Source organism: Myxocyprinus asiaticus, chromosome 27 (assembly GCF_019703515.2).
Source record: "Myxocyprinus asiaticus isolate MX2 ecotype Aquarium Trade chromosome 27, UBuf_Myxa_2, whole genome shotgun sequence".
Classification (NCBI taxonomy): Eukaryota; Metazoa; Chordata; class Actinopteri; order Cypriniformes; family Catostomidae; genus Myxocyprinus; species Myxocyprinus asiaticus.
Window position 1 is genome coordinate 41,002,162 of NC_059370.1, and position 27,743 is coordinate 41,029,904.

General features: G+C 35.0%; 1 protein-coding gene across 4 annotated transcripts in view; it reads left to right on the forward strand.

Annotated features, from left to right (window-relative positions):
* The first annotated feature begins 9,601 nt into the window (after positions 1 to 9,601).
* Positions 9,602 to 27,743, forward strand: part of LOC127417555 (glutamate receptor 3-like) — a 165,788-nt gene continuing 147,646 nt past the window's right edge. For all 4 annotated transcript variants that reach the window (XR_007893296.1, XM_051657551.1, XM_051657552.1 and 1 more), the window contains exons 1-2: positions 9,602 to 9,802; positions 10,306 to 10,464. Coding sequence is in view for 3 of the 4 variants with exons in the window: in XM_051657551.1 (XP_051513511.1) it covers positions 9,724 to 9,802; positions 10,306 to 10,464 (238 nt within the window). In the remaining variant the exon portion in view is untranslated. The remainder of the gene's footprint in view (positions 9,803 to 10,305; positions 10,465 to 27,743) is intronic.

Sequence of the window (27,743 nt, forward strand, 5' to 3'; positions counted from 1 at the left end):
TATTATATTATATTATATTATATTATCCAGCAATTAGTTTCAGTCCTTGAATCTGATTAGACAAGTGGCATTCAAAGAGTTCTGGTATACAGTAATGTTATGTTATGTTATGTTATTCCACACTCTTTGTTCCATATGATAGGAATGAAATCTATATTTCATATCCATTTATTTGATTATTTATAAATAATATAAATAATGTATTATTATTATTTATTGACCTAGCTTCCTCATTTAAGGTGGTAAGGCTGAGAAAATCTTAAACGATACATTCATATGGAAGAAATAATGAGACCAAGTTATTAAAGTATGATAATGTAGGTCAGAATAATAAACATCTATTATTATCTCTCTATTATATTATTTAAATATAACATTTCAATTAAATAGTAACCTATGTCTATCTTTTCTCGTAACCATGTAAAGAGAATTGGGGGGTTTTTCTGAAACTAATTGTAATTTATTTAATTTTTTGTTACTAAATTAAACAGACCCCCACAAAAGCCATATTTTTGTAACAATTCAGAATCAATAACTCCCATTTCAATATGTACACAGCTTGAAGGGACCGACAATACAGTTTTTAATTGGCCAAGACAATAAGCTATGGGAGAAAGAAATTACATACTGTACCAGCTCTATCTGATTGTACACTTACAAAATTACAATAACAGACTTTAGGGACCCCTACAGACCCAAAATAAGTTGTTTCATATCATTAGAGTGTTGTGGTTTTTCTGCAAACATCTAATTGCATTTAAAACAGTGATAACACAGGGGCATGTACTGTAGTTTAAGACTCCCTTGACATCTCCACTTGTAGCTCGGAGATTAAATCCCCTGGCAACACAGGAGAATGAGTGATGATTGAAAAGGAGCGTCGTCTAAATGACATACCACCTCACCTCTTTCGTTAACCGTGACAACCTCTTTCTTCCCCTCAATTAGTCACGGCATATCTGAACAATGCCCACCTTGCCGGACAGTGCTGAGGGGCACAGTACCAGCAGCTGCAGAGAGCACATGAGTGCTTGTCACCTCGCCAGGCGCTTGACTTCAACCGCAGAGCGAGTATGCCTGTAGGTGTGATATCCATGGTGATCACGTGGAGGTATAATGCTTATAATATTAATCTTAAACCATGGCAGCTGGCTTGATCTGTTTTGAAGGGATGGCTCAGATGCATAATTGATTGTAATAGAGTGTGAGGAACAGAGGAGAGAGGCTACAAACATTGCTTGCTCAGAGACAGGTCCATTAAAATGGAAAATCTTGGAGTTTCATGAATCTTGTAGATTTAATTAGGAGGAGCTAGCCCAAAATTTTTGTAGAGGCCTTTTTGCAAAAACAAATGATCAATTTAATATACATATAACATTATAATTCTATTCTAAAATAAGATGTTAATGAGTCAATATTCTTTGTTGAACAACAATCTGACTTGATTGTGTCATTCACAATGCATGATGGAAGTGTGCAGTCGCTTCAGAGCTCTTTTGCCGTAGTTTGTTTGCTGCGATTCTCTGATTGGTGGATTTTCTCTATCAGGATTATGGGTAGTGTAGTTCTTAACCAGAAATTCTGCTAAACATGGTTTGCAAAAAAAGGAAATTATATAAAATGGATGGATGGCTTTAAAGGAAGCATAAACCATCAATTAACAACCTTGGATCTTACAGTAGGTCTGTCTTTAAGGTTCTATTTATTGTTATTGCTAATAATCAATTCCCCTATGGAGAAAATGAATAAGATTTTTACTTCCGGTACTAGACTATTACACTTTATTGGAGAAGCCAGATAGGGCTTGCATTATTTATCCGCTTGGCATATCATGGGCATATTGTCATGGTGAAAGCTCATCTGATTTGGGTGTAGGTCACTCATTTCGTTTTTACTAACATACTCTAGCAAGATCACTCTACTGACGTTTATTTGCTTGGTTTAAATAAGTCAGTGTAAATTATGGGCCAATTACATTTTACATACAGTATGAATTGTGTGATATCACATATTCTTTCTGATCATGTGCATGCTGCATTATGCCTCTTTCTTTTTCATCCTATCTTTTATTATAATTTACATGGATCTCTGGAATACTCGATTCTGATTGGTAGAATAATGACAGCATACCTGGGGATAAAGTGATATCAGGTTTTGGGTATTGTGAGTCACCTTTCCTACTTCTTGTATCTGTCTTTGCAATCTCAACAAGTAAGCTAATAAAACAATTTCAACTCAAATCAATATTTAATGGCCATTTATTTATTTATTTACCTAGTAGTCATGTAATAAACCGGATAACGAGCAGTCATTTTTGTAACATAAACACCAACAGAACTAAGACGACAACTGGAGGCAGAATTCAGCTGTTTCTAGAGACTATACCATCTCTTTTTTCTTACATAGTAATGTATTTTCAACTCAGCTGGTCATTTTATCCCAAAATAAACCCCTTTTGGGTGATACAAGACCACTCATCTCCTTGTCGGGGTCCTGACCACCCTGTTGGGGTTTATTTTCAGATATTGACAGTCTGACTGAAGATTAATCCTCACAAAATAACTTGTTCCACCTCTGTCAAGAATTTCCTTTTCATGTAATGTCACAAATCCCTCTTACTTTTTCCAACCCCTCTGCTCCAACCACCTGGCTCCATTCTGGTATGTAACATCCACTTTGCATGATCCAAACAATTCCTGGTGCTCTTTTATCTAGTTCAATATCCTGTTTCGATTGGAAATTCATCACATTCTGGAAGTAAATGGGTTGTGAATGACGATCACGTTGGCTTTAATCTGCACCTCTCCTTCGTGTGAAAATGAAATATAAGGCTCATTCTACGCATCGAACCTTTCCTCACTCTCTTCTGGAGTCTCCGTGCAGTCATGCTATGCTAAGGAGTGTAGTCACATGACCACGCCTGTTTTGGCCCTGGGGGCCAGTAAGTGTGTCAGTCTGTGGGGCCGATAACACAGCAGCCTCTGTCACACTTCTGCAAAGAGGGTTTGCTTAGAAACCAAATCGTATGAGGAGCGTTGTGACACAGGCCTTGATGTGGCGTTTAAAAACTGTCCAAGCGGTTATTTCTGTAAGTGTGTCATGCCGGCTCTCGTGTCGTGACACATTTCAATAACTATAATCTCAAATGCCGCAGTGTGCCTCCGTATCGCCATTTATATGCAGTGCAGCATTTCATCCTCTTCATCAAATTCCTATTAGATGACACAACATAAAAGTGCTCATAGGAAGTTAAATGCTGTTTCAGGAAGTTGCTGCTCAGTTGATGGCGTGCTATTGCATACCACGGGACAACATGAACTCAAGGCAGCTTGAAGCATTTTTAGGAAACTTGCTCTTGCGCAAGTAGCCGAGCACTTGTCACCAACCCTTATCAGCTGGAGAGAAAAGAAAAGAGTAATTTGCTCTTTTCCCCCGTCTGTATGTCACAAGGTTCCACTGATGTAGAGGGTCTTGAGCCAACTGTCTTTTTGAATGATGCTGTTTTGTCACTGTCGTTTTCCAGAGCATGCTCTTCAAGTCAAGTTGTAATGTGAATGAATGGTACTGACACATCTGGGCCATCACCATGACAAGCAAAGATTAAAAAGTCTCACCTTTTCAGAGGAGGCAAGCGGTATAAATATCAGGGTTACTTTGTATCATTCAAATTCATCTTATCAGTTTCAGAAACAAACTACCAAGTTTAAACACAAGGGAATAATATTAGATTGTTAACAAATAACAATGTCTTGGTGTTAAAAATGCAGTTGCCAGATGATTAGAATTATAATATTTGTATTTATGTTGGTTTCATACATTTTTTTAAAAACTTTATACCATTTAAACACACGTTCTTTTATAATGATGCTTAAAATTTTTAGCATAATGATCTAAGAAAAAGCACTTTGAAGACATAGCTTAAAGCTTATGTGTGTTATTTATTTTTTTTTATGTTAAAATTATTTCTCCTATCCCAGCTTAATATGCAAAGATGACAATAAGTAAGCCATTTGTGGTTTAATTTCACCTAAAAGTGTAACACTATGGCAAATTCAAAACATTCCTCTGTTTGTTTTGAGCAGCCCGTCCAGCCTGGCACAGCAACATTGTCTGACAATGGTGTGACTTTGGGGTGGGATTTTCTGTTTGTACAACCAATGGATGATGGGGGAGTTTTCTGGAATCTGTCTGAAAAAAGTGTTGTTGTTTGGTTTTTTCAGTTCCATTTGGCGACACTAGTGGCACAGAAATTACATACTTCAGTCTTTTGTTGTTCCTTTTTTTGCAATGTCTAGCTATTTATTTATTTTTATTTTTTCATTGCAATCTCAGGATGATTCTATCACCTTGACTTTTTTTACAAAAATATCAAAATGAATTTTAATTCAGAAATGGAAAACATGTTCATAGAGGAAGTATATATATATATGTATGAAAAATATATGTTTTTGCATATTTTTAAGATGTATGTATTTCAATTTCATAACAAATTTCCATCAAATTAAACTGTGTAATATTGTGGGTTTATATATATATATATACAGTTTATAAAACATAAAATATTTAGGTTTTGTTATTTGTTTTTAAAGACTGCTCAGTTCAATCTGATGGATGTTTTTTCATTGTTTTAAGTATTTGTCTAAATTTAATTTTTCTTAAATTAAATTTAAAAAAAATCTAAATTAATAGATAAACTAACACAAAAAAGTAAATTCATAATAGACACAATTTACAGTATACTTGTCTACAAAACTAATTTCAAGAATTTAGGCACAAGCTTTTTCATCAGTCAAATGTGCGTTACAATCAATGTGTATATTCACATGCTAATATTGTATATGTATGAATATATATATATATATACTGTATATTCATAATAGACCTTATTCACAGTAGCACCATGTTTGATTTTTGATGGATAGTCTGCTTATTGGCATTGACTGATCACATCTAACTCATGTTTCTGGAGATTTTTGACTTCTGAATGTTTTTTGGAAAGGTGTATTTTCAATGTTTAATCATTACATTTATCAATAGCAGTTTAAACAACAGTGCAACCCACTGAAAAGACTGTAAGTCCATCCCTCACAGCCTCTTTTTCAGTCCCTTAAAAAAATGACATATGGTGCTACTGTGAGTAAGGTCTGTACCCATCACTTGTGTTGATCATTTAGTGTTTGAATGTTAAATCTCATCCTAAATACAGTATATAAGTGTCATCCTACTTAGATGTGTAGTTTTTATTATTACTGTTTTATTTCAGTAACCATAGATTGCACACTAAAAATGTTTTTGTAACCAAAAATGTATTCAGTGGTAACATCTAACGGAACTTTTTTCTACTCTAAATTATTATAAACAGTAAATAATTCATAACACACTCAGTTACTTTCAAAACTAATAAATTGCCTCTATTGCCTAAGTACAACATTGAAACATTTACCTTTAATGATTATGAGGTCAGTGTTTATATGATGCGGATGAGTAAGTTGACTGACCTAAGTGCTCATAAGTAGATGGCAATGATGGCAGTCCCAGCAAAATCAATGCAGAGGTCCCATTTGTTCCTTCACACTGACACACTAATGTAGGAAGGAGTGCATTGCTGTGCACACTGACCTTCATGAAAGGCACACTAAATTACCGATTAGACGCTGATAGGGTAGCGCCCCTATAGATTTGAAATTGCCATACACTGTACGTCACATTCAAAAAGTTAAACTGAAAAATAATATTCAGAGCCTTCACATCACATCAAAATGAATGTTACAAATTTGCTCATGTTATCAGTGACCTAGAAATAGTGCAGAATCTAAAATATTTGCTTTTCATTTTGCATCAGTTTTTTTTTTTTTTTTTTTTTAAGTTCTGTTCTAAAAACGTTGTTTATTTCCAGGTTTAAATGAAAGAATTCCAGATTTTCAATGTGGTCTCAGACTTTTCGTCCCCACTGTATTTGTCAGTTTTCATTAACCAATTTTTAAACTGGATTTGGTCTTAGAAGAGGATTGTTCGGAATGATCATCTCCCAAGACCAAATACAGAATGCTTTGAAATGAACTTGTTCATCTTCTCTTTATTTCTCGTTTTGGCAAGCACATATTACTCGTGATTGCACAATCGCTGTTGAGAGGGACTTGCAATGACGTTTTCTCTATGCTGCTGCAATGGGGGCACAAGCCAATTTTAGTATCAATAGCTAAAGTCTTGTCCATCTGCAACACAATTAAAAACTCAGTTTTGGTAGTGCTTTGCAGTCCACGATAAATGGAGTTGTGGGACAAGGCAAGGGTACACTTTACATTACAGTCTCATTGTTACATAAATATCTATTTGATTACTATGATAACAACAACATCTAACTGGGTGGTTGTCACATTTCTTTTTTTTTTTTTTCATAAAGATTTTAGGTTAAAATGTATATGAATATACTGTCTAATGGAAAATGTATGGTGTATCTTGGGTCCCATAACTGATCTCCATTTTCTGTACATTTTTAATCATGTTTAATTGTCTTTTTGCCTTCACTAGGTCCTTTTAAATGGCCGTGCGGTGTGACAAATATATATTTAAAAGTGCAAATACTCCATGTAGTCTCTCAATAAGATTAAGGTCATAAAAAAGCTGCATGTATAATAATTACAAAAGCAAAATGCTGTAGAATATAGTTTTAAATGGAGCATAGCATGTCACATCATAGGACATGTCAACTTTACTAAAGTATTTCTTGTCAATTACCCAACTACATGCAGCTCCACAAAACAATTACACATCATGTACATGCAGTTCATTAGAATAAATTAGTGCTCACTTACTGTAGGTCAATACATAGTAGCCTAACATGAACACGTACTGTAAAGTGTAACCCAGGACAGTCTTTACACATCATCAATCTACAATAAACTAAATTACAAATCATTTAAATAGCCACAGAGCCACAATAGCTCTTTGGAAGGGCAGCTATGTTTCAGCACCACGGACAGCTACCAATACTGGATAATAGCTTCAGTAGAAAAGGGACGTTTTAAAAACGACACTAAATTAAACGAAGCGTCAATATTTAACAGTGTATGGGGCGAGTGTGTTTTGTTTACTTATCCCTCTCCTTTGGGACAGTTCAACTAGGACGCGTTCTTGCGTTCCGTCGGAGCTGTATGTTAATTGTTGGCCAACGAAGGTTGCGTCAGTCGGACGTCTCTGGCCGTTGCGTCGTGTTTTGCCATACGCGTTTTAAAGACGACGTGTCAAGTTAAAAGTGGTTAAACTTTATACAAATATATATATCCTATATATATATATATATATATATATATATATATATATATATATATATATATATATATATATATATATAAATTATAAAAAAAATAAAAAAATAAATAAATAAAAAAAACGCGTCTTGGGACCGCCACTTTTTATTTATTTATTTTTTTTTTCAATCGGCTCCTGGTATGACGATTCCGAACAAAGCGAGCGATGGTGCTATACAATTAAAAGTGTTTCGTGTTACTGCAACATGCTTATTGTGCATTATAATGCATTGCTTTATAAGATGGGTTCATATTATACATGTTCATAGTAAAACCTTTAAGAATCCATCAAACACATAACCAACACCAGATTTCATGTATTTATGTCATGTTATAATGTATTAGCCTACTACAGTTTAATTGGATATAGCCACCAATAGGCAAGTCTTATAATGCACTGTACTGTAACTAGTTACAATTATATTTGAAAATATATAGCTTAACTTTGTATAATGTGCATTAACTTGCACTACCTTTATAACTTAAATACGTACCTATTATAATGCATTATAAGAACAGTTACAATTATTTATGAATTTATAAAACTGCTAACAATGTTAATTATAATGCACTACCTTTATTACACGAATAGGTGCATATTATACAGTACATATTCATAGTTATACATTTAATAATGGATGAAACTCATAACCAACACTAGATGTTTTGTTTCATTGGGTATTGCCACGAATAGACAAGTATTATAATGCACTGTAACTAGTTACAAATATAAACTGTATGAAAATATATAACTTCTTATAATGTGCATTAAATTGCTCCTTTATAACATGAATCGGCACATATTATAATGCATTATAAGTACTGTTACCATTATATACACTATAAAACAAAATCCTTTTAAATTTACGGTAAAAACCTGGCAGCTGTGGTTGCAGGAAATTCACCGTAAAAAATACGGTAACAAAGTTTCAGGCTTTACAGGATGTAATTGTGATGCCTGTATATTTTACGGTGCGTTACCGTCGTTTATATTATTAAATAATAAACTTGATATATTAACCTTCTGAAACTGTAAAAATCTGCTTTTTACTTTATAAGGTATTGTTAATCACTGTAATTACAGAAGAGCACATGATGACATGAAGTTAATCAATAGTGGCTCTTCCAGGAGCAATGACTAATAAACATGTAGAGACAGTGCTCAATGTCACTTACACAAACACTAAACACCATCAGTGTAACACATGTGAAATTAAAATAATGCAATAAACATGAACTAAACTACATCAGATACAACACAGAACACCCCAATGTACGTAACTGATATTAAAAATAAGAAAAAACATAACTATTCCCATAAAATATAATTAAATGATCTGGTCACGCAGGGAATTCTGGGAACGCCGTGATTTATTATATATTTTTACTGTAATTTTAACAATAATTTACAGTAAAAAGTATATGTAATTTCTTGTTAACATAATATACATTTTTACTGTTAATTATACAGAAAATCTTTTACATTTAAAAGAAAATCTTTGTACAAAATGTTACCGTAAAACTGCATATATTGTCTTTTTAAATATATTACAATTTGTTATGGTTTATTTTAAGGTAACTACCCATTAACCAATTAACTATTTTTTACAGTAGCATTTTTACAGTCTTTTACCTTTAAAATTACAAAAAATGTTTTACAGTGTATGCATTTATGAAACTGCTGACAATGTGCATTATAATGTATTACCTTTATAAAATGAACAGGTGCATATTATACCTATTCATGGTTATACCTTTAATAATGCATAAAACACATAAACAACACCAGAGTTCATATTTGTGTCATGTTATTATGCATTTTACTCTTTAGTATAATTGGATTCAGCAACAAGTAAGTATTATAATGCACTGTAACTAACTAGTTACAATTGCATTTGAAAAGATTTAACTTCTTATAATCAGCATTTTAATGCACTATAACACGAATATGTAAATATTGTAATGCATTATACGTAGATTTACAATTATTTATGAATTTTGAAACTGCTTACAATGTGTATTACGTTTTATAATGCATTTATTTATAAAAATGTATAGCAATATGAATTATAATGTATTATGAAATTATTTTTATAATGAATTATGCATACCTCTATTATGCATTATATATCCAGGAGGATCTCTCTCTCTCTCTCTCTCTCTCTCTCTCTCTCTCTCTCCTCTCTCCCTCACACACACTCACTTACTAACCCCCCCCCCCCGCAATCTGATCTTCTTACTCGTCTCAACCATCTTCAGTATCAGCCTCTCTCTCAGTCTCTCTCCTCAGATGCAAGAAGAATTGTTCTCCATGAGTCGCACCGCTTCACTGACGCCTGGATTTTTGCGTTTATGAATCGCATTAAACAGTTCGTTTCTTAAGACTTGATTTTTATTTTAGGTTGGGGCGAAAATGGCTCAAAGCGTGGTTCTTTTTTTATTATGGCTATTCGGCAGATCTCTCGCTGGATTTCCCAATCAGATAAATATAGGTGAGTCCGGATACGCTTGACTTATTTTATTGCTAGGCTTTGTCTGATTTCGATATACTGTATAAGCAAATGTATGTACAGGCTGAATAAAGACGGAACGTTCGATGTATTAAGAGCGTTAATGCATTATTTACTTTGAAATCTAAGGACGCACTGCAAGTGCTACCTACTTGAAATGGCATAACTAATAAAATTGCAATGTTTTTGCAAATTGATTAGGTGTCCATTGCTGTTTATAAACGTCAGCATTCTACAAGGCAATAGAAGAGGACATACATTTTTTAAACTCAAGAGAAAGTTCCTGAATGGAGGCAAATCAGATTTAGTTCATGCATGACAATGTTGGAACACATCCATGAATGTCTCCAAATGGATTTGACACTAACCAGTGCACTGGAGATTTAAGCCAGCTGTTTTATCTGCATGCAGTCTTTATAATGCATTATGTACTGTATGTATCAGATATTCCATGTGTAATTCAATGCTGTTTGCTTTTCATGAAGGTGGGCTTTTCATGCGTTCCACCGTTCAAGAACACAGCGCCTTCAGATTCGCTGTCCAGCTCTACAACACCAACCAGAATATGACTGAGAAACCCTTCCACCTCAATTACAACGTAGATAACCTGGAGTCCTCTAACAGTTTCTCTGTTACCCATGCATGTGAGTATTATGTGCCTTTACCTGTGTGCTATCCTTTGCTGATATTACTGGCTGAATGAGACGTACAGTATGAGAAATATGTGTTTCTAGCATTATAACAAGTTGAGACACTATAGCACGGTATTCTGCTGTGATAAATTTCTATTACTATGAAATCCCATAATCTTTACCGTAATGATTCAGTTTTTGGTTTTCAAATGAAGCGCATCCAACTGTTAAGAAAGGAGATATTTCTGCAGAAAAATGAAGGTTCCAAAAAGGGGTTTTTGCAGTAATTGCATAGAATTTATTTTTCAAAAGATACATTTTTATAGTCAACAGAACCTTTGTCTACTGCAAAATCCTTTTGTGCAATGGAAAAGTTAAAGGTTCTTTGTGGAACCAAAAAAACAAAACAAAAAAAAAACAAGATAAAAATGAATGGAGACTGAGGCTAACATTCTCCCTAACATCTCCATTTGTGTTCCACAGAAGAAAGAAAGAAAGTCATTTGGAAAAACATGAGGGAGAGGAAATGATGACAGAATTATCCATTTAAAATGTGTTCATTTGGATTTTACCACATAAAGCACAGTTATTAGGTTATAGTAAAAACCTATGCCACAGTGTGGACTTAAAATAAAATGTATTGATATTTGATAGCTTAATTATTTCTAGGGACTAGACTGTAGGAGAAGTTTATCATATATATGGCAATGCTTGTTTTGGAATGTATTTTATACTCTCTATTCACTCATTGTGATTGGCTTTAATGTTACACTTGCTTAGTACATGACAAGTCCTTTTGTATTTCAGCTTTGATGTTTTTGTGATTGAATCCCTTTGTAATTATAACAGCTCTTTGCTGTGTCCGTGCTTGTCCAGTCTGATTTGCAAGTGAAAATGTTGCAATAAGCGGATGAGTATTCAGCGATAGAAGTGCTATGTGGGCACAGTGTGTCGGTATTTCTGAGTCAAAATCACTTTGAATTCAAAACCAAGTTCCCTTGGCAACGCAGAATAACCCCAGCGCTGTAGGGGTACTGATAGGTGTGAAAAAGAAAGAATAAATAATTACACAACCAGAGCTTTTAAAGGATTCACAAGAGGGACAGCAATGAAATATTGTTTGTCAGTAATCTAAGAATAGAATATAACTACCAGACCTTGGATACTCACTATTCATCTTGTGTATTGCCCTCCTAACTATTTGTCAACTAATATGGATTTTTATTTCTGCCAATGCTGATATCAATATTTAGAGAGCAGAGTGGCTGATGACAGATATAATGCTGATATGCACTCACCAAGCACTTTATTAGGAACACTTTGGTTCTAATAAAGTGCCCAACGTGGTCTTCTACCGTTGTAGCCCATCCGCTTCAAGGTTCGATGTGTTTTGCATTCTGAGATGCTATTCTGCTATACTACAATTGTACAGAGGGGTTACCTGAGATACCGTAGCCTTTCTGTAAGCTCGAACAAGTCTGGCCATTCTCCGTTGACCTCTCTCATCACTAAGGTGTTTCCGTCCGCAGAACAACTGCTCACTGGATGTTTCTTGTTTCGGAGTGTCTATTTGGACCCCGGTGTATAGTCTGGTGGAACCACAGAAACATACAACAAACTCACCAATAGATGTCGCTGCAGTGGCGTGGGTTGTAAAGACAATTCGTGAATGTGTACTGTTGTCCTAGCGACCGCGGTTTCAAATTCGTCTTTTGTCCCACTCTTTTACCCATCCGATTTCCTGTTTCCACTCTTAATATTTCCTTTAATACTACTTAAAATAACAGTTAAAAATGTATATACATTTTTATTTCATCGCAGTGATTTGGTCACGGTGAATGTCGGGGAGTGCAGAGAAGGGTGGATCCGGAGGCGGGGTCTGTCGATCGCACTTGTTCCCGGGAGAAACCATGGTAACTGTAGTAAAACCAAGGTTATTTTTTTTTTCTAAGGTTAAGGTTAGGTTTAGGGGTAGAGGTAAAAGAAGTGTGTCTGTGGGACTCTAAATAAACACAATAAACACACTGCAGTAATGCCCATATCTGTATGTTAGTATTTAAATATGGATGCAAATAGTATCTGACACTATTTGCACCAGGGTGCAATTAGTATAATTATTTGGTTTGGGGTGCAAATAATATCTGCCACTATTTGCGCTTGGGTGTAAATAGCATATAAATAGCTCCTGACACATATCTGCATGATTTTATACACTGCACTGCTGCCACACGATTGGCTGATTAGATAGGTGTAAAGGTGTTCCTAATTAAGTGCTCGGTGAGTGAATATAATACAATTTAATGATAGCAATAAGATGAACACAAAATTGTGAAAATTAAATGAAAACGTATTTTACAAAAAAATTTACTCCATCGCAAAAATGTGTGTTATCCATTGACAAAGCTCTCAGAAGATTTTAGAACTGACTCAGCAGAAGGTCCACTGCTATTAATCGGCCAAACGAGTACCGTTATCGGCCAAAGGACAAAATATCGGCCAGTTCAACAGCCTGCCTGATATATAGGTCTATCACTACTAAACCATTTTCGAAGTTTTATTTTTTATCTTATTTTTTAAACACATATAGGTATCAGATTAACCAATCACCTACGGGTGATTATCATGAAACATGTCAAGAAAATGTATTTTTTACACAAAAATAAATACTGTAAATAACAAAAAAAAAAAGGGACTTTATTTTTATGACAGTTACGCACATTTTACCCCCAATTTTCATTACCGCGATGCCAAAAGAGATGGTCACTATTATATTCTTATTACTGCTACGTGAAAAAAAAAAGATAGATTATTCAAAAAGTATTTAAACATCAATAGCGGTACTCCCTTGGTAACAACTGAAATTTTCACTGACTTCAATAAAAACATTTTTTTTAAAACTTGTTCAACAGTGTCTTTTTACTATAATAAAGTAAAAAAAGACTGTGTTATGGTAGTCATCATTGAAAACAATGGGAATAATTCAACGTAAAACATCCAGATGCATTACAATAATGAGACTTTGGAGTAAAAGTTTCTTACACAAGTTAAGCTTATTCAACTGCATTTGTGAAAAAAAAAATGTATTTACACAAAAACAAATTTTTGACTTGTCTCTCCTTTTTTATTTTTTATTTTATTATTTTATATATATATATATATATATATATTCCCTTTTCTCCCCAATTTGGAATGCCCAATTCCCACTACTTAGTAGGTCCTCGTGGTGACACGGTTGCTCACCTCAATCCGGGTGGTGGAGGACAAGTCTCAGTTGCCTCCGCTTCTGAGACCATCAATCCGTGTATCTAATCACGTGGCTCATTGTGCATGACACTGCAGAGACCCACAGCATGTGGAGGCTCATGCTACTCTCCGCAATCCATGCACAACTTACCACGCGCCCCATTGAGAGCGAGAACCACTAATCGCGACCACGAGGAAGTTACCCCATGTGACTCTACCCTCCCTAGCAACCGGGCCAATTTGGTCGCTTAGGAGACCTGGCTGGAGTCACTCAGCACACCCTGGATTCGAACTCGTGACTCCAGGGGTGGTAGTCAGCGTCAATACTGGCTAAGCTACCCAGGCCCCTGTCTCCCCTTTTCTTTAAAAAAAGTAAAAATCTGGGTTTCTTTGAGGCACTTAAAATGGAAGTGAATGGGGCAAATCCATAAAATACTGTTTCAATAGTACAGCCACAAGACATAAACAATATGTGTCTTACTCTTAACTTGATTTTAGTGTGATAAAATCAATTACTAATTTCAATTTTTTCAAAAGTTTTCAATTATCAAATTTTACAACTTTGTTGCCGTGACGACACGACACCCTAAAATGACCGAAAATGATGATTTACTTTACAGCTCAAAAAATTCACAAGTTTTAACAGAATAATTATTATAAGTGCTTTTATAAAATTCTAAGCTTCACATTTCTGCCTTAAAAGCCTCCAAAAATTTGCCCCATTCACTTCCATTCTAAGTGCCTCACTGTAACCTCGAAATTTATATTTGTGATAATCAACATTATGCTACAATTGTTTTCAGTTGAGCTTAACTTTTATTGAACCCCAACATTAATTTAAGTGTTCTAAACATAATGTCACACTGCAAAAATCTTAATGGTGATTAATGTAGGATTTATTTTTATTCTGCAAAATATAATTTAATATTTTTTGTATAGATCTGGGGTCAAATATGAGCAGGACATTTTCTTGACAGGTTTCATGAGAATCAGCCAATCATTTGTAGAAGTCTTCTCAATGTGATTTCATTGGTATTTGTATGTAAAGTGTGGTTCTCTTTTGAGATCATTCAAGTAGCTTCTCAACCAGTTGCTATGTCCATCTCCAAACCTTCGTGCTGATCTTTGATGCAGTAACCACAGCGCCCGGGTGGATTTCTAAATCTCTCCTCAACCTCTGCAGTGTCATCTCATTAACAAACAGACCTCATATTGCTGTACCGCACCAACTGTCATTGGGGGGGGGGGGGGGGGAATAAATCTACATATAGGCAGCCAATCAAGCTGGAAGTGTCAAGGTGGGGGTGGGATTGTTGCAAAGGAGATGAGAATTTCCATGTTATGTTGAGCGGCGATCACATACTAACAAGGTGTCTGCAATGATAGGAGTAGAGGTGTTAAGAAAATTAGTGAGTAAATAATAGATATCATTGTTATAGCAACAGTACGATCTTCTGCATTGAGAAAACACAGAGCTGGGGGGGAGAAGGAAGCTAGATTTTAGCAGTCCAAATAAATCAAGGGGCACACTTAAGTCCTGAGAGAATCCTCGCCCCATTTCTGTTCTCTTATGTCTGAATAAAAAAAGAACACGAAGAACATAATTCAAGATTGTCTAAAACAGATGATGCAGTTTTTCAAAGACAGCAGTTTCATTTGATAAATATCTCGTACGGCAAGCGTATGAGATGATGTTAGCTGCCATTACGATTTTGTGTGAACTTTTCATTAAAGTCAACATGAAATGATATCTGCAATGGGTTTTTACTATGAGAAATAAATATAGGCCGGGACTTATGTGATCCATCGGGAATTGATTGTAATTGATTGAAATGTTCTAAATTTCCACCTGAAAGTAATTTCTGCGCCACCAGCGTCACCAAACGCAATTTCAAAAATAATGACTGTTTTCAGACAGGTTTTCCAAACACTACCCCCAGCTACCATTGGCTGGAAAACAAGTTGGGTGAGTCAATGTTGCTTTGTCTGGATAGTCGGGATTGTCAAACCAATAGAGCAATGTTTATATTTACAAACGGTTAAAAAAAAGTCAATGCAAATAATTGACCTACTAGATAATCGTTGACTTTATTTGCTTAATGACTATTAGCTCCCCTACAGAAACACATGCCCTGTAGCTTGTGTTAGTAATTGTATTCTTGTAACTGTCAGCGCTCTTAAAGGAATATTCCGGGCTCAATACAAGTTAAGCTCAATCACCAGCATTTGTGGCATAGTGTTGATTACCACAAAAAAATCAGCCTGGTCTCATAGAATGAACGTTACTCTATATACATTTTTGCAAACTGACTTTTACGTGCCACTTTCTACATTTCGCTGCAGTTTCCTGGTGACATTAACACTAGAGTTGCTACAAGAACCATGCGTTTTATTCATTGTCACACAAATTACAAGTACAATTGCTGATTATGACTTCATAAAAACTTATTTTTAACTCTATTACTCATGTCCCGCTATGTTATGATATCAAAACACTTTTACTTTAATGCATGATTTGAAAAACTATACATTTTAACACTTCATCTAAATATACACACTTATTCCTAAATTGTTAGCTTGCTTCGTAGCTCACCTAATAGAGCATTGAACAATACAGTGGACGACCAATGTTCGAGTCCAGCTAAAAACACACAAAAGAGGAAGTGGCATAGAAGCAACACGAAATGACGTGGTTGCTTCAGAAAATGTGTTTTTTATTTATTTATTTATTTTATTTCGAATTTGCATTTTAAAACGCTATCGGTTAAGGTTAGTTGTTGGTTAAGGATAAGGATGTCTGTTTTGTTAAACTCTCATTTATCTTTTCGGACACTATTGATGAGGTTTAGGGTAAAGTTTTAGAATAGGGAGGTAAATTTTACTTATTAAAACCTCCCTTAAAAACCTCGTCTGATAACAACCTAATTGTGCTAGTTTTTTGCGCCCCCCGCTGGACATTTCACTTGGAAACGGCAGCCAAACACGTAATTTCAGTTATACAAAAACATTGCAATGTTCATGTAAATTGTATGAGACCAGGATGAAAAAAATTTTTTTTGACTCTTCCCACCTTTTCTTTAATAAAAAGTGAAAACCGTAGTTACAGTGGAGCACTTACAATGGAAGTAAATGGGCCAATTTTTTGAGGGTTTTAAGGCACAAATGTGAAAGCTTATAATTTTATAAAAGCACTTACAGTACATTGATTATTCTGTTAAACTTGTGTGTTATTTGATCTGTAAAAGCTATTTAAATCATCATTTTTGTGGGATTACAGGGTTTACGGCATTATGTTGTCATGGCAACAAACTTTACACAGAAAAGGTTAGAAAGCAATTTTATCTCACTAAAATCATGTTTACATGCATGCTGTTTACGTCTTGTGGCTATTCCTTTGAAGCAGTGAGAATTTTAATGTTACTGTTTGGCCCCATTTCCTTCCATTGAAAGTGCCTCAGTGTAACACAGATTGTTTTATTAATTTTTTTAAAGAAAAGGAGGGACAAGTTGAAATTAATTTTTGTGGTAATCAATAATAGGCAACGGATGCTGGCAATTGAGCTTAACATTAATGAAACCCTTGATATTCCTTTCATTACGCATCCCTGACAACATTTTATATGGAAAATTGTAATTCACAAAATCCCCTTCTTTGATGTTAGAACAATTGATTTTTTTTTTTTTTCTCAGTTTCTACAACCACTGAGAAGCTGTAAAGAACTAGTGTGGAGAAGTATTTTCATCACCCCTCAAATGTGACAGCTACACTATTCATTTTGCATTTCAAAAGCGCCATAAAAGATCCAAAGCTCGCAGAGTAAAATGTTCAGATCGTCATGGTGCAGAGCTTGTTTAGATGATGGCTTGTTCTGAAGGCATTTCGACGTAGTAAATTGGAGACATGTTTAACAGCAAATCAAAGATGCAGGGAAGGGATTTTAAATAAAAAATAAAAATTAAAAAAAAAACACTACCAGAGTAAGTATCTGGAGAATCTGTAAGAAGTACTCTTAAGTAGTTTAAAAACCCTTCACTTGATGAGCACAGTATTTTTTCATATTTTGTATTGTATTTCCTATTGAAATACAAAGTCGGGGCAGGACATTTCAAAAGGCTTTTTCCTTTTTTCTTGTTCTTTTTTTCCCTAGGGTGTTGCTACAGTATGTGATTTGCTAAGGTGTTCTGATTTCTTGGTTCATTTGTCTTTATACGATGCTGGACTTGAAATATGGGTTATAGAATTTCAAGCAATTTATGACTTGCCAACCAGTGCAACATTACTTTAAACCACTGACGTGCACAGAACGATGGCAGCAGGGGCACAAGCCCCTGCCCCTTTCGTTCACAAATCTAAAGGTGCCCTTTTGGTCTTCCAGAAAAAGGAGAGAAATTTTAATAATTAAATTAAAATAGTTAAATAAAACAAAATAAAAATCTTGTCATAATCTCACAATAACAGTAATAATGTGTTATTATGAGATTAAAGAAAATTAAGTGGAGGTGCTGTTAAGAGCGCGCTACAGCAGATTGGGGGCAGATTCCAATCACAAGTGATCCTCCCTATGCCCTAAACTCACTCCGAAGTGCAGAGCCCTTGAAGTGGGTACTCTGAAGGAGTCTTGTGGAAGGGTCCTCAGAGAAAAGATTCATTTTCTCACTTTCGTTTTGAACGAGCTTTCGAGTGGCATCCCCTCCCGCTTTGAATTTGAACATCGAAGTGCCGTAACCTCAGACGAGTAACAGGTCAGATAAAAAGTCCACTCCATGTATTTTGTTGTAAGATCATTAAAAGAATAATACTCGATTGCTACTGCTTTTCTGACATCGCATACCACTAGTGTAGACAGATTTATTAATTATAATGGGATTATAAACAGTCACATCGCTTTCGGTGATAGATATTCAATTAGTGTTTTATAGAATATTGGCATAAACTGAAGGAGCTGTCTGGTTTTGTTTTGTTGAAACTAATAAGCTATTAGACTAATCACTTTCCGAAAAATACCATTAGGCTATCACAGGACCGCCACTCGCCTCGCGCTCGCACTTTCTCATCGCGCCTTCGCACCGTGCACCAAGTTACCAGGGTAATGCCATGGTACTGAATGATTTATCATGTTCATATTCCATGATACTGTCATGGTACTCCAAGGTACTTTAAAAAACACCATGGTTTTACTATGACACATGTCATAAACATGGGGTTATCACAGACCATGTCTGAAAATAAATAAATAAACAAGTGTATTACCATGATGCTTTTTGTACAGTATATACTGCATATACAAGAAAATGGTTAAATACTCAAAAAGCAAAGAAATTAGTTAAGTATTTATAATTACTACTCATTAAAAAAAATACAAATCCTTCCGCCTCTGTCCCTGCTAAGGTCTGTGCACGTCACTGCTTTAAACTGCATGAACTATTTTTCGTAATTTAGATTTTTGCCTTGCTCTATATAAAATCAGTGCATATTAATTTTGATTTGCCACATGGGAGTAGAGATGTCTTTTAAGGTGAATCTATTTAAGGGAAGTGATGTTCCTGCAAGGCTGAAGCTGCGTCACATTTCTCCCTCTGTATGCCTTCATTAAGCACACAAGCCATCAGCCCACATTCACACAGCAGGCCTGAAACACAAACAAACTTTCATCACAAAAGCATTTGTTCCTTCCTTGTTACTAGCTTGCATTCATGAAACAAGACTCTAGCTGTGTCTTGCTGCTAAAGCTGTGATTATTTGTTTGATCAGATGTCATCCCAGAGTGCATTGCATTGCTGTAAATTCAATATACTTGGACAGTTGAGCCAACAGGGACAGGGAAAGCTTGAGAGGTAATTGATAAGTGTCCCTTAGTAAAAGAGAGACAAGATATGTATTCACTTTTGCTGTCAATTGAAATCATTAATTTTGTATAATTAATTATTTAAAAAATAATTAAAATATTAGCAAAAAATAATAATTCATGCCCCCTGACCTGTATGTAAAGATGGATTCAACCTGAAAGTATCTAATTGCTATGCATGTTTTCACGAATTCTGCAGTTAGCAGGAGCTACTATTCTTGTGTTCAAAGACAGCTGGATTGAGCACAAATGAATGGAACAGAATGCAAGGGTCTATTAGTGTTTTCCATGGTTTAAATACTTTTAAAGAAGTTCTACATATCGTCTTTAAAACGTGAAGCTCATGGTGCGAGACATGCTAGATGTCCATCTGACGCATTTGCACGTAGAGCAACAATTAGAAAATTGCACAGATGGAATACAACAGCCAGTGTAAACATCCCATAAATCTACTTCATACAGATTTGATTGTAAAATGCTAACTCCAGGCCAGTGTTAAGCTTACATCTAAAGCCATATATATATATATATATATATATATATATATATATATATATATATATATATATATATATATATATATATGCCTATTCAATTATTTACTTGTCTGTCTGCCACATACTCTGTCTTTGAATATTTTCCTTTTTTGAGGGATTTTTTCAGCAAATACTGATATGCAGTTAATTTGGATTAATTTGATTAATTAATAAGCATATCATGTAATTCATTTGATTAAAGTCTTTAATCGATTGACAGCCCTCACAACAGTTCTTTTTTAGGGCCATTCTGGCATAGAAAACCTGAGGAAATGGATGTGTGTGTTGTGCTGCTGATAATCATAAACTATTTTGTTTTGTGACTGTTGGTGTGAACTGCTTCACTGTCAGTTATCAATCAATGATTTAGGTAACTGCTGTTTTCAATGTGTAGTTATATGTCTAGGAGATAATAATAATCTTTTTTAAAAATGAGCATATTTCTTCATTTTATAATTCCATGACATCATGATAATTATTTCATGTCTAGTGAATCTCACAAAAACTGGGTAATATTTAACCCCAAAATCAAGAGAGAGAGAGAGAGAGGGGGAAGAGAGAGAGAGAGAGAGAGAGAGAGAGAGAGAGAGAGAGAGAGAGAGAGAGAGAGAGAGAGAGAGAGAGAGAGAGAGAGAGAGAGAGAGAGAGAGAGAGAGAGAGAGAGAGAGAGAGAGAGTGAGTGAGAGAGAGTGAGTGTGAGAGAGAGAGAGTGAGAGAGAGGGAAGAGAGAGAGAGACAGGGAAGAGAGAGAGAGAGAGGGAGAGAGAGTGAGAGAGAGAGAGAGAGTGAGAGAGAGAGAGAGAGAGAGCGAGAGAGAGAGTGAGAGAGAGAGTGAGTGAGAGAGAGAGCGAGAGAGAGAGAGAGTGAGTGTGTGAGAGAGAGAGTGAGTGAGAGAGAGAGAGAGAGCAGAGAGAGAGAGTGAGAGAGAGAGTGAGTGAGAGAGAGAGCGAGAGAGAGAGTGAGTGTGTGAGAGAGAGAGTGAGAGAGAGTGAGAGAGAGAGAGTTATAATAAACTAATAATTACAATATTTTATTACAACATTTATTAATCTAGGTTAATGTTTATTTATGAAAATAGAATTGTTAACTGTTAGTCCATGTTAGTTCATAATGCGTCTACTAATTTTAATATTCCTGTATACAGCTTTTCATTTTAAAAATGTTGAAATGAACATGAACTAATATGAATATATGCTAAAAAAGTATCCATGTTAACTAATGTAGTTAACTAATTTTATTGTTCCATAATGAAAATTAAGCTTGTTTTAGAACCATTAGCATTTTAGGAAAAGTGACATTATTTTCATGACAATTAAAATTGTTTTGCCTAATTATAATTACTGTAATGCATCTGTAAAATGTACTTTTGAATTTTATTTAAAATTCCCATTATTCTCAATAATGATTCTAATTAGATAACATTGCAGTAATTACAATATTATTTTATTTACATCAACATTAAAGAACAACAGTTCGATAAACACAACCATGATGTATAAATACTTTCCAATTTAAACATTCTATCATTTTTTCCCATTACAGAAATGAGAATGAATTTTTTCATTTTTTATTACAGTATTTTTAATGCCTATAATTTGGCTTTAAGAAAAATATAATTTCTTATTTCTTTCTTTTGAAAGGGGTGAAATATGACCTGAAAACAGTCATAAACAGTCATTTCATCTATTGTTCTCTCACCTATTATTTATTCATTAATACTTTTTTGATCAATAATACAAATTTGTCTCATACCAAAAGCTGTCGAGGAATCTATGTTTGATGCAGTAAATTAATGGTCACGCAGAACTGCTTGTACTCCAAAGACACTGCTATCAAAACAGTCTGCCACACAAGCACGATGGAATGACTATCCACTGAAAAAATGTTCTGGCAGGAATGCAGGGCTCACAAAAATAATAGAATAAATAGACTCAAAATGACATTTCACCTCTACTGCCTATTGACTGAGACAGATCTCTGAGCCACTGAACTATATTGAGTATAACAAAGTACAGATATTGCTTTAGCCAAGATAAGAGCCCTGTTTGCCATAAGAAATCAGCTGTGATGTGAAATGTGAAGACAGTGTGCACAATATGGCAACTGCGGAGGCAAAGCAAACAACGCATTTTAGCATGTTTTGTTTACATTCATTTGCTACCAAAGTACATTTTGCATTCTGTCACTTGTCACTGTAATGAGATGTGCATCTTCCCAGACAGCATTTATTATTTCTGGGAGAGCCAAACGCCTTTATAGTATGTGCAGAATGCAACATATTTGAGATTTTAACATATTGCACTTAATAGGCAACATCTGTTGCGACTGCAAATATTTACATTTTATCTTTGTCACCAGGAAGATTTAATCTTCTTGTTTTTTGGCCCAGAGGTATAGCCAGAAAAAAAAAAAAACTTTGGGTGTGCCAAGAGAAAACTTGGTGTGCAAGAACTAAAGCACAATTAAGTGAAATATAATAAAATGACCATTAACAACCATTGCATCAAATTCTTTTTGGCTATATAATATATATATATATATATATATATATATATATATATATATATATATATATATATATATATGTTTCAAAATTACAATTAATTTCATTAAAAGTCAAACTTTTAAATGGGGGAAAAATACTGAGTGCACCTATAAATAACTTTTTTGACTAAAAAGTGTTCAGATTACTGTAACTAATTACAATGTAATCAGATTACACCTAACACTGACCATATAGCTTATTCAAAACTTTGTTTGACAGGCTATATTACTACCAAACTAATGAAGTATGCCCTTTATGCTGCCTTCACGTGCTTTCGGAATTATCACAAATACGAGTTTCCCACTCTGCACATGAACGACCTCTCAAGCCATAATTACGACTGGGAAACTCTGAGATAATTTTGATACCAGAGTTTTCGAGATGGTAGGAGGAGAGTACAGTTTCTGTAGTGAATGACAGGTTTTGTAAATTTTTCTAAATACAGCTAATTGTTAGCGCTTTCTGTTTTGGTTAAATTCATTTATGTATATTAGCAACCATTCTATGCATGTTGTACCTATTTACACCATGAAAATAGCTTGTATTTGACCAAAATTCCATTATCGTCAGCAAGCTAACTGAGTAATGTGTATTATGGTGTCAAAATAAAAGTTCCTCAAGAAATATGTATGAATGAACCTGGCATCGTCCATGTTTTCTGTTCTTTCTGACAATAAAGCATGTGAACACGACATACTCATAATTACCACTTCAGAAGTGGGAAGTAGGATAATTCCGATAGCACATGAAGGCAACATTAAATCCATGTCATCGCCCTACAGTCTGTAGAGAGAATAACTTCGGTGTGCCTGTAGTTTGATCAACTGTTGAATCAGAGTGTGTTTAGAACAAAATAGGGCTGTCGATTTAATGTGTTAATTAAGTGTGATTAATTATTTAAAAAATAATGATTTAAAAAATGTATGCAATTAATCATGTCCCCGGACCGTAATAAGGAATATTCCTACCATCAGAGGAATTCTAGCTTGAAGTACCACCTGTTTTCGCCAGGGGGCAGTAAGCAAAACTCCAGATGTTTAGGCAATGTGTAGAGAAACAACACTTACCCACAGCAGACAGCACAAGATGAGAACGTGTTCTTGCATTCAAACACAGCTTGGAGCGCAAATCCGAATGCAGGAATCTCAAGATGTTTTTCAACATTTCAAACTAAGTTTAACTTAACAAAACGACCTAAAAACATTGGCTGTGTCTCGTTTGGAAGGCTGCATGCTAGGTAGGACGCGTCCTTTGAAGGCTGCAGTATACCGAACGTCCTCCTTTAAACAAGTCTTTTTTTAGACATTTCCGTTGAAGCAAAGAATTGTGGGTTGTGAGTGCAAACGAAGGATACACCTCATGCATCCTCCGAATTCCCGTGAAAGAAGGTCGCATTTGAAGTGTCCTACTCGCTTTTCTGAAACGAGACAGCCTCGATGACGTATGCGGCCGACAAATGCGACCGCCGGAGGACGCAGCCTTCCAAATGAGACACAGCCACTGTGTTTATGAGTACGTTGGCACATCCTTAATAAAGCCCTTATAATAAATCTAAGACAGATTGACTACAGGCCAATGATAGGCTTGTGTTCAATAATATTGAAATAAACAATATATTTCCTTTTTGAATGCTTTACTTGACTATGACAATAATGTATTGCATTTTAATTATCTGAATTATTATTTATATATATATATATATATATATATATATATATAATTATTTAAAGATAACTATTTATAATTATTTAATCATTATACTGTATATTGAATTATTGTTATTTGATGGGCTCTCTCAGCAAATATTTATATATGCAATTAATTGCGATGAATTCAATTAATTAATCAGCATACCGTTTAATTAATTCGATTAAAAATTTTAACCGATTGACAGTCCTAGTTCAAATATTTCTAAAGATGCTTTTATAGATCAAATATTTAATTTTATTTTTTTAAAGCAAGGAAATTTACTTTTCAGTTGTGTAAAGGGGCATTGGTAACAGTTAAACTACATCATACAGAGTCTAATAAAATTTGACATGTACCCAAATAATCTACTGGAATCCATTTCGTCAATTGGAATATGAAGCAGTCACCCTACCACTGCTTATAAAATTGCTTCTCTAATGGGATCAATGTGATCAAATTGAAATCAGATTGGCCTTTGTTGTGCCACTTTGTGCTTTTCTTAATAAGTTAAAGTTCCTTGCGATTAAAGCTGAATGAGATGTGCTTTTGACAGCTTATAAATTTACTTGTTGTCTGTACCATTCAGTTTGTGACTGAACCAAATACATTTAGATGAGCAGTTCAAAGCTCGAAAGGCAACATGAAAGGACTGTGGTTGCAGCGTTTTATTTCTGATGGCCGTGGCTGAATTAAAGCTGAGTGTGTCTGAGCAGCAGACGTTAGGACAGTCAGACCCATGCAGTATTTGTGCTATTTTTGTACTTTTCTTGATTTCTGTTAAAGAAAGAATATGCATTCGTAGGCCCTGTTTTCTCGCCCCTCCGTCTACACAAAGTCGCCCATCTTTCACTCTGGCATTAGGTTAATGGCGAGCAACTCCTCTGCCAAGATTTTACATGCCTACCCCTTTTTTATTGGACCCTCCAGTTTCTTACACACCCGGCAAGCAGATGCTTATGGCTGCATCATTCTGCAGTATGACATACTTTTAGAAAAGAAAAAAAGACTTACAACGAAACTCCCAAAGGATGAAAGTGTGTGGTCTTTCTTTTTGTTTTTTTCATAGTTTAACATGAAATTGTGTAGCCATGTATGACTTCTTCTTATGGATGCCCTTTACAGCCTCTGGTATCTTGGCCCAGTGCTGTTCTCATTAGCCAGAGCATCAGTTTACTGGATGTGTTTTGTCAGGTTATTTTCCCCCTCACTATCTCAAGCCAAGAAAAGTTACTCATGCCTGGGTATCCCGTTATATTCGTGGTGTCCAGCATTGTTAGAGTCAGAGGAGATCTGTCAGATGGGATGGAGGATGTCTTCAGGGCGAGAGGACAGTTGCTGTCCCACCATGAATCAACTGTTCAGGCATTATGAAAGAAGAACTTCTCTCTGAAAGAGACACATAGACTATCTGGGGGAGACAGTTTCTCCTCTGTATCTTTTTTTCTTTAGGAAAATACCTGGTTATTATATATTCTTAATAAATCAACTTGATTTTTACCTTCTTTTTTTTTCAAGAAAATGTATGTTGCTTGTCTGTCCAAAACTGACCATTAGTATGCTAGGATGTTGCTTTGGTATTGCTAGGGTGTTTTGAGTGGTTACTAGTCCCTTTCTAAGTGGTTGCTAGGGAGTTTAGAGTGGTTATTAGTATGTTTCCAAGCGGTTGCTACCCTGATGGCACACATACATCACCCAGAGGTCTATTTGTGTGTGATTACATCTGGAAGGGATATTTTTATGTATTTCTTTTGTTTGTTTGTTTGTTTGTTTGTTTGTTTGTTTGCTTGCTCATCTGGAATATGTCTTTAAAGGAATAAGGACAACAGTCCATACAATGCAAGTGAATGGGTGCCAAGATTTTGAAGCTCCAAAAAGCACATAAAGGCAGCATAAAATTGGATTATACGACTCTAGTGTTTTAATCCATATCTTCTGAAGTGATATGATAGGTGTGGGTGAGAAACAGATCAATATTTAAGTACTTTTTTGCTATAAATTCTTCTTCCTGCCCAGTAGGGGGTGAAATGCATGAAGAATGTGAATCACCAAAAACACAAAACGAAGAATGTGAAAGTTAAAGTGGAGACTGACTGAGCAGGGAGGATAATTTATAGTAAAAAACAAAAAGGACGTAAATATTGATCTGTTTCTTAACCACACCTATCATATCACTTCTGAAGACAAGGATCAAACGACTGGAGTCTTATAGATTACTTTAATGCTGATTTATGTGATTTTTGGAGCTTTAAATGTTTGGCAACCAATCACTTGCATTGTATGGACCAAAAAAATCTCCTTTTGAGTTCAGCAGATGAAAGAAAGTCATACACATCTGGGATGGCATAAAGCTAGTTTTGTGTTATAATTTATGTCCATGGCACAAAGAGTGCAGGACAAGTTATCCACTAAAATTTAAGTTCTAAGTAAGCATGCAGTATATTCTAACTATGATGTCAGCAATAATAATAGTGATGCTTGCCTTAGTAGTAAGCACCACTATTCAATTAATGCTGCACTTTCAGTTACCATGGTATTAAAAATGCACCTCCTGAAAGATCTTCATAAATACCTGCAAAGCTTGTCTTTCAATTGCTAATTGTTCAGTTGTATTTATTTGTGAAAAATGCAGTACAGCTCGAATGATCTGCCAATACTTACAAAAAAAAAAACAAAAAAAAAAAAACGATATTGTAAAGTGAACCATTCAATGTGACCATTCAATGTTATTAGCATTTAGCAACTGTCAACCATAATCACATCACTCTTGTATGTGTGTCACTTGTATGTGTGTATGGCGTTTTCATTCAATCATGGATGTGCTGATCAAATTATAGCCATTAGGAGATGATAGGAAAGACCTTCATGTGTCCTCCTCTCCATGGATGAGCTTAAAGAGATTTTAAAGTAGGCTATGCAGCCAAATGCATTTGCTATTCAGCTGAAAGATACCAGGATGGATCAAGGGCCCAGGATGACTGGCGATTCATTTGTATGCTTTAAGAGGGATGATATCTTCAACAGAGAATGGTCAAGGGGAGAAAGAATATGCTGTGAAAGAGTATATATAGAGTATACAAAAATCCATTCATTCAAGTGTCATGAGCAAAAAATCTATATTTACATTTTCCAAAGAAAATGTGTATAGTGCTTGCCATTGCAAAAGATGTAGCCAGGATCTTTGGATGTTTTGCGTGGTTGCCAGAGGGTTACTATGTGGTTGCTAAGATGTTCTGAGTGGTACTAAATACTACTGTATATAGATAATTGATAAATAAGGTTGTCCCAGATTATGAAAATCAGAAATATTTAAAAACAAATCTAGTTTAAAACATCTTGTTTTTAGAAATGTAATATATATTACCAGTATATCCAGTTTCTCTGGATTTACTATTTATAGGTATGTGTTTTAGTAAAATGAACATTTTTGTTTTA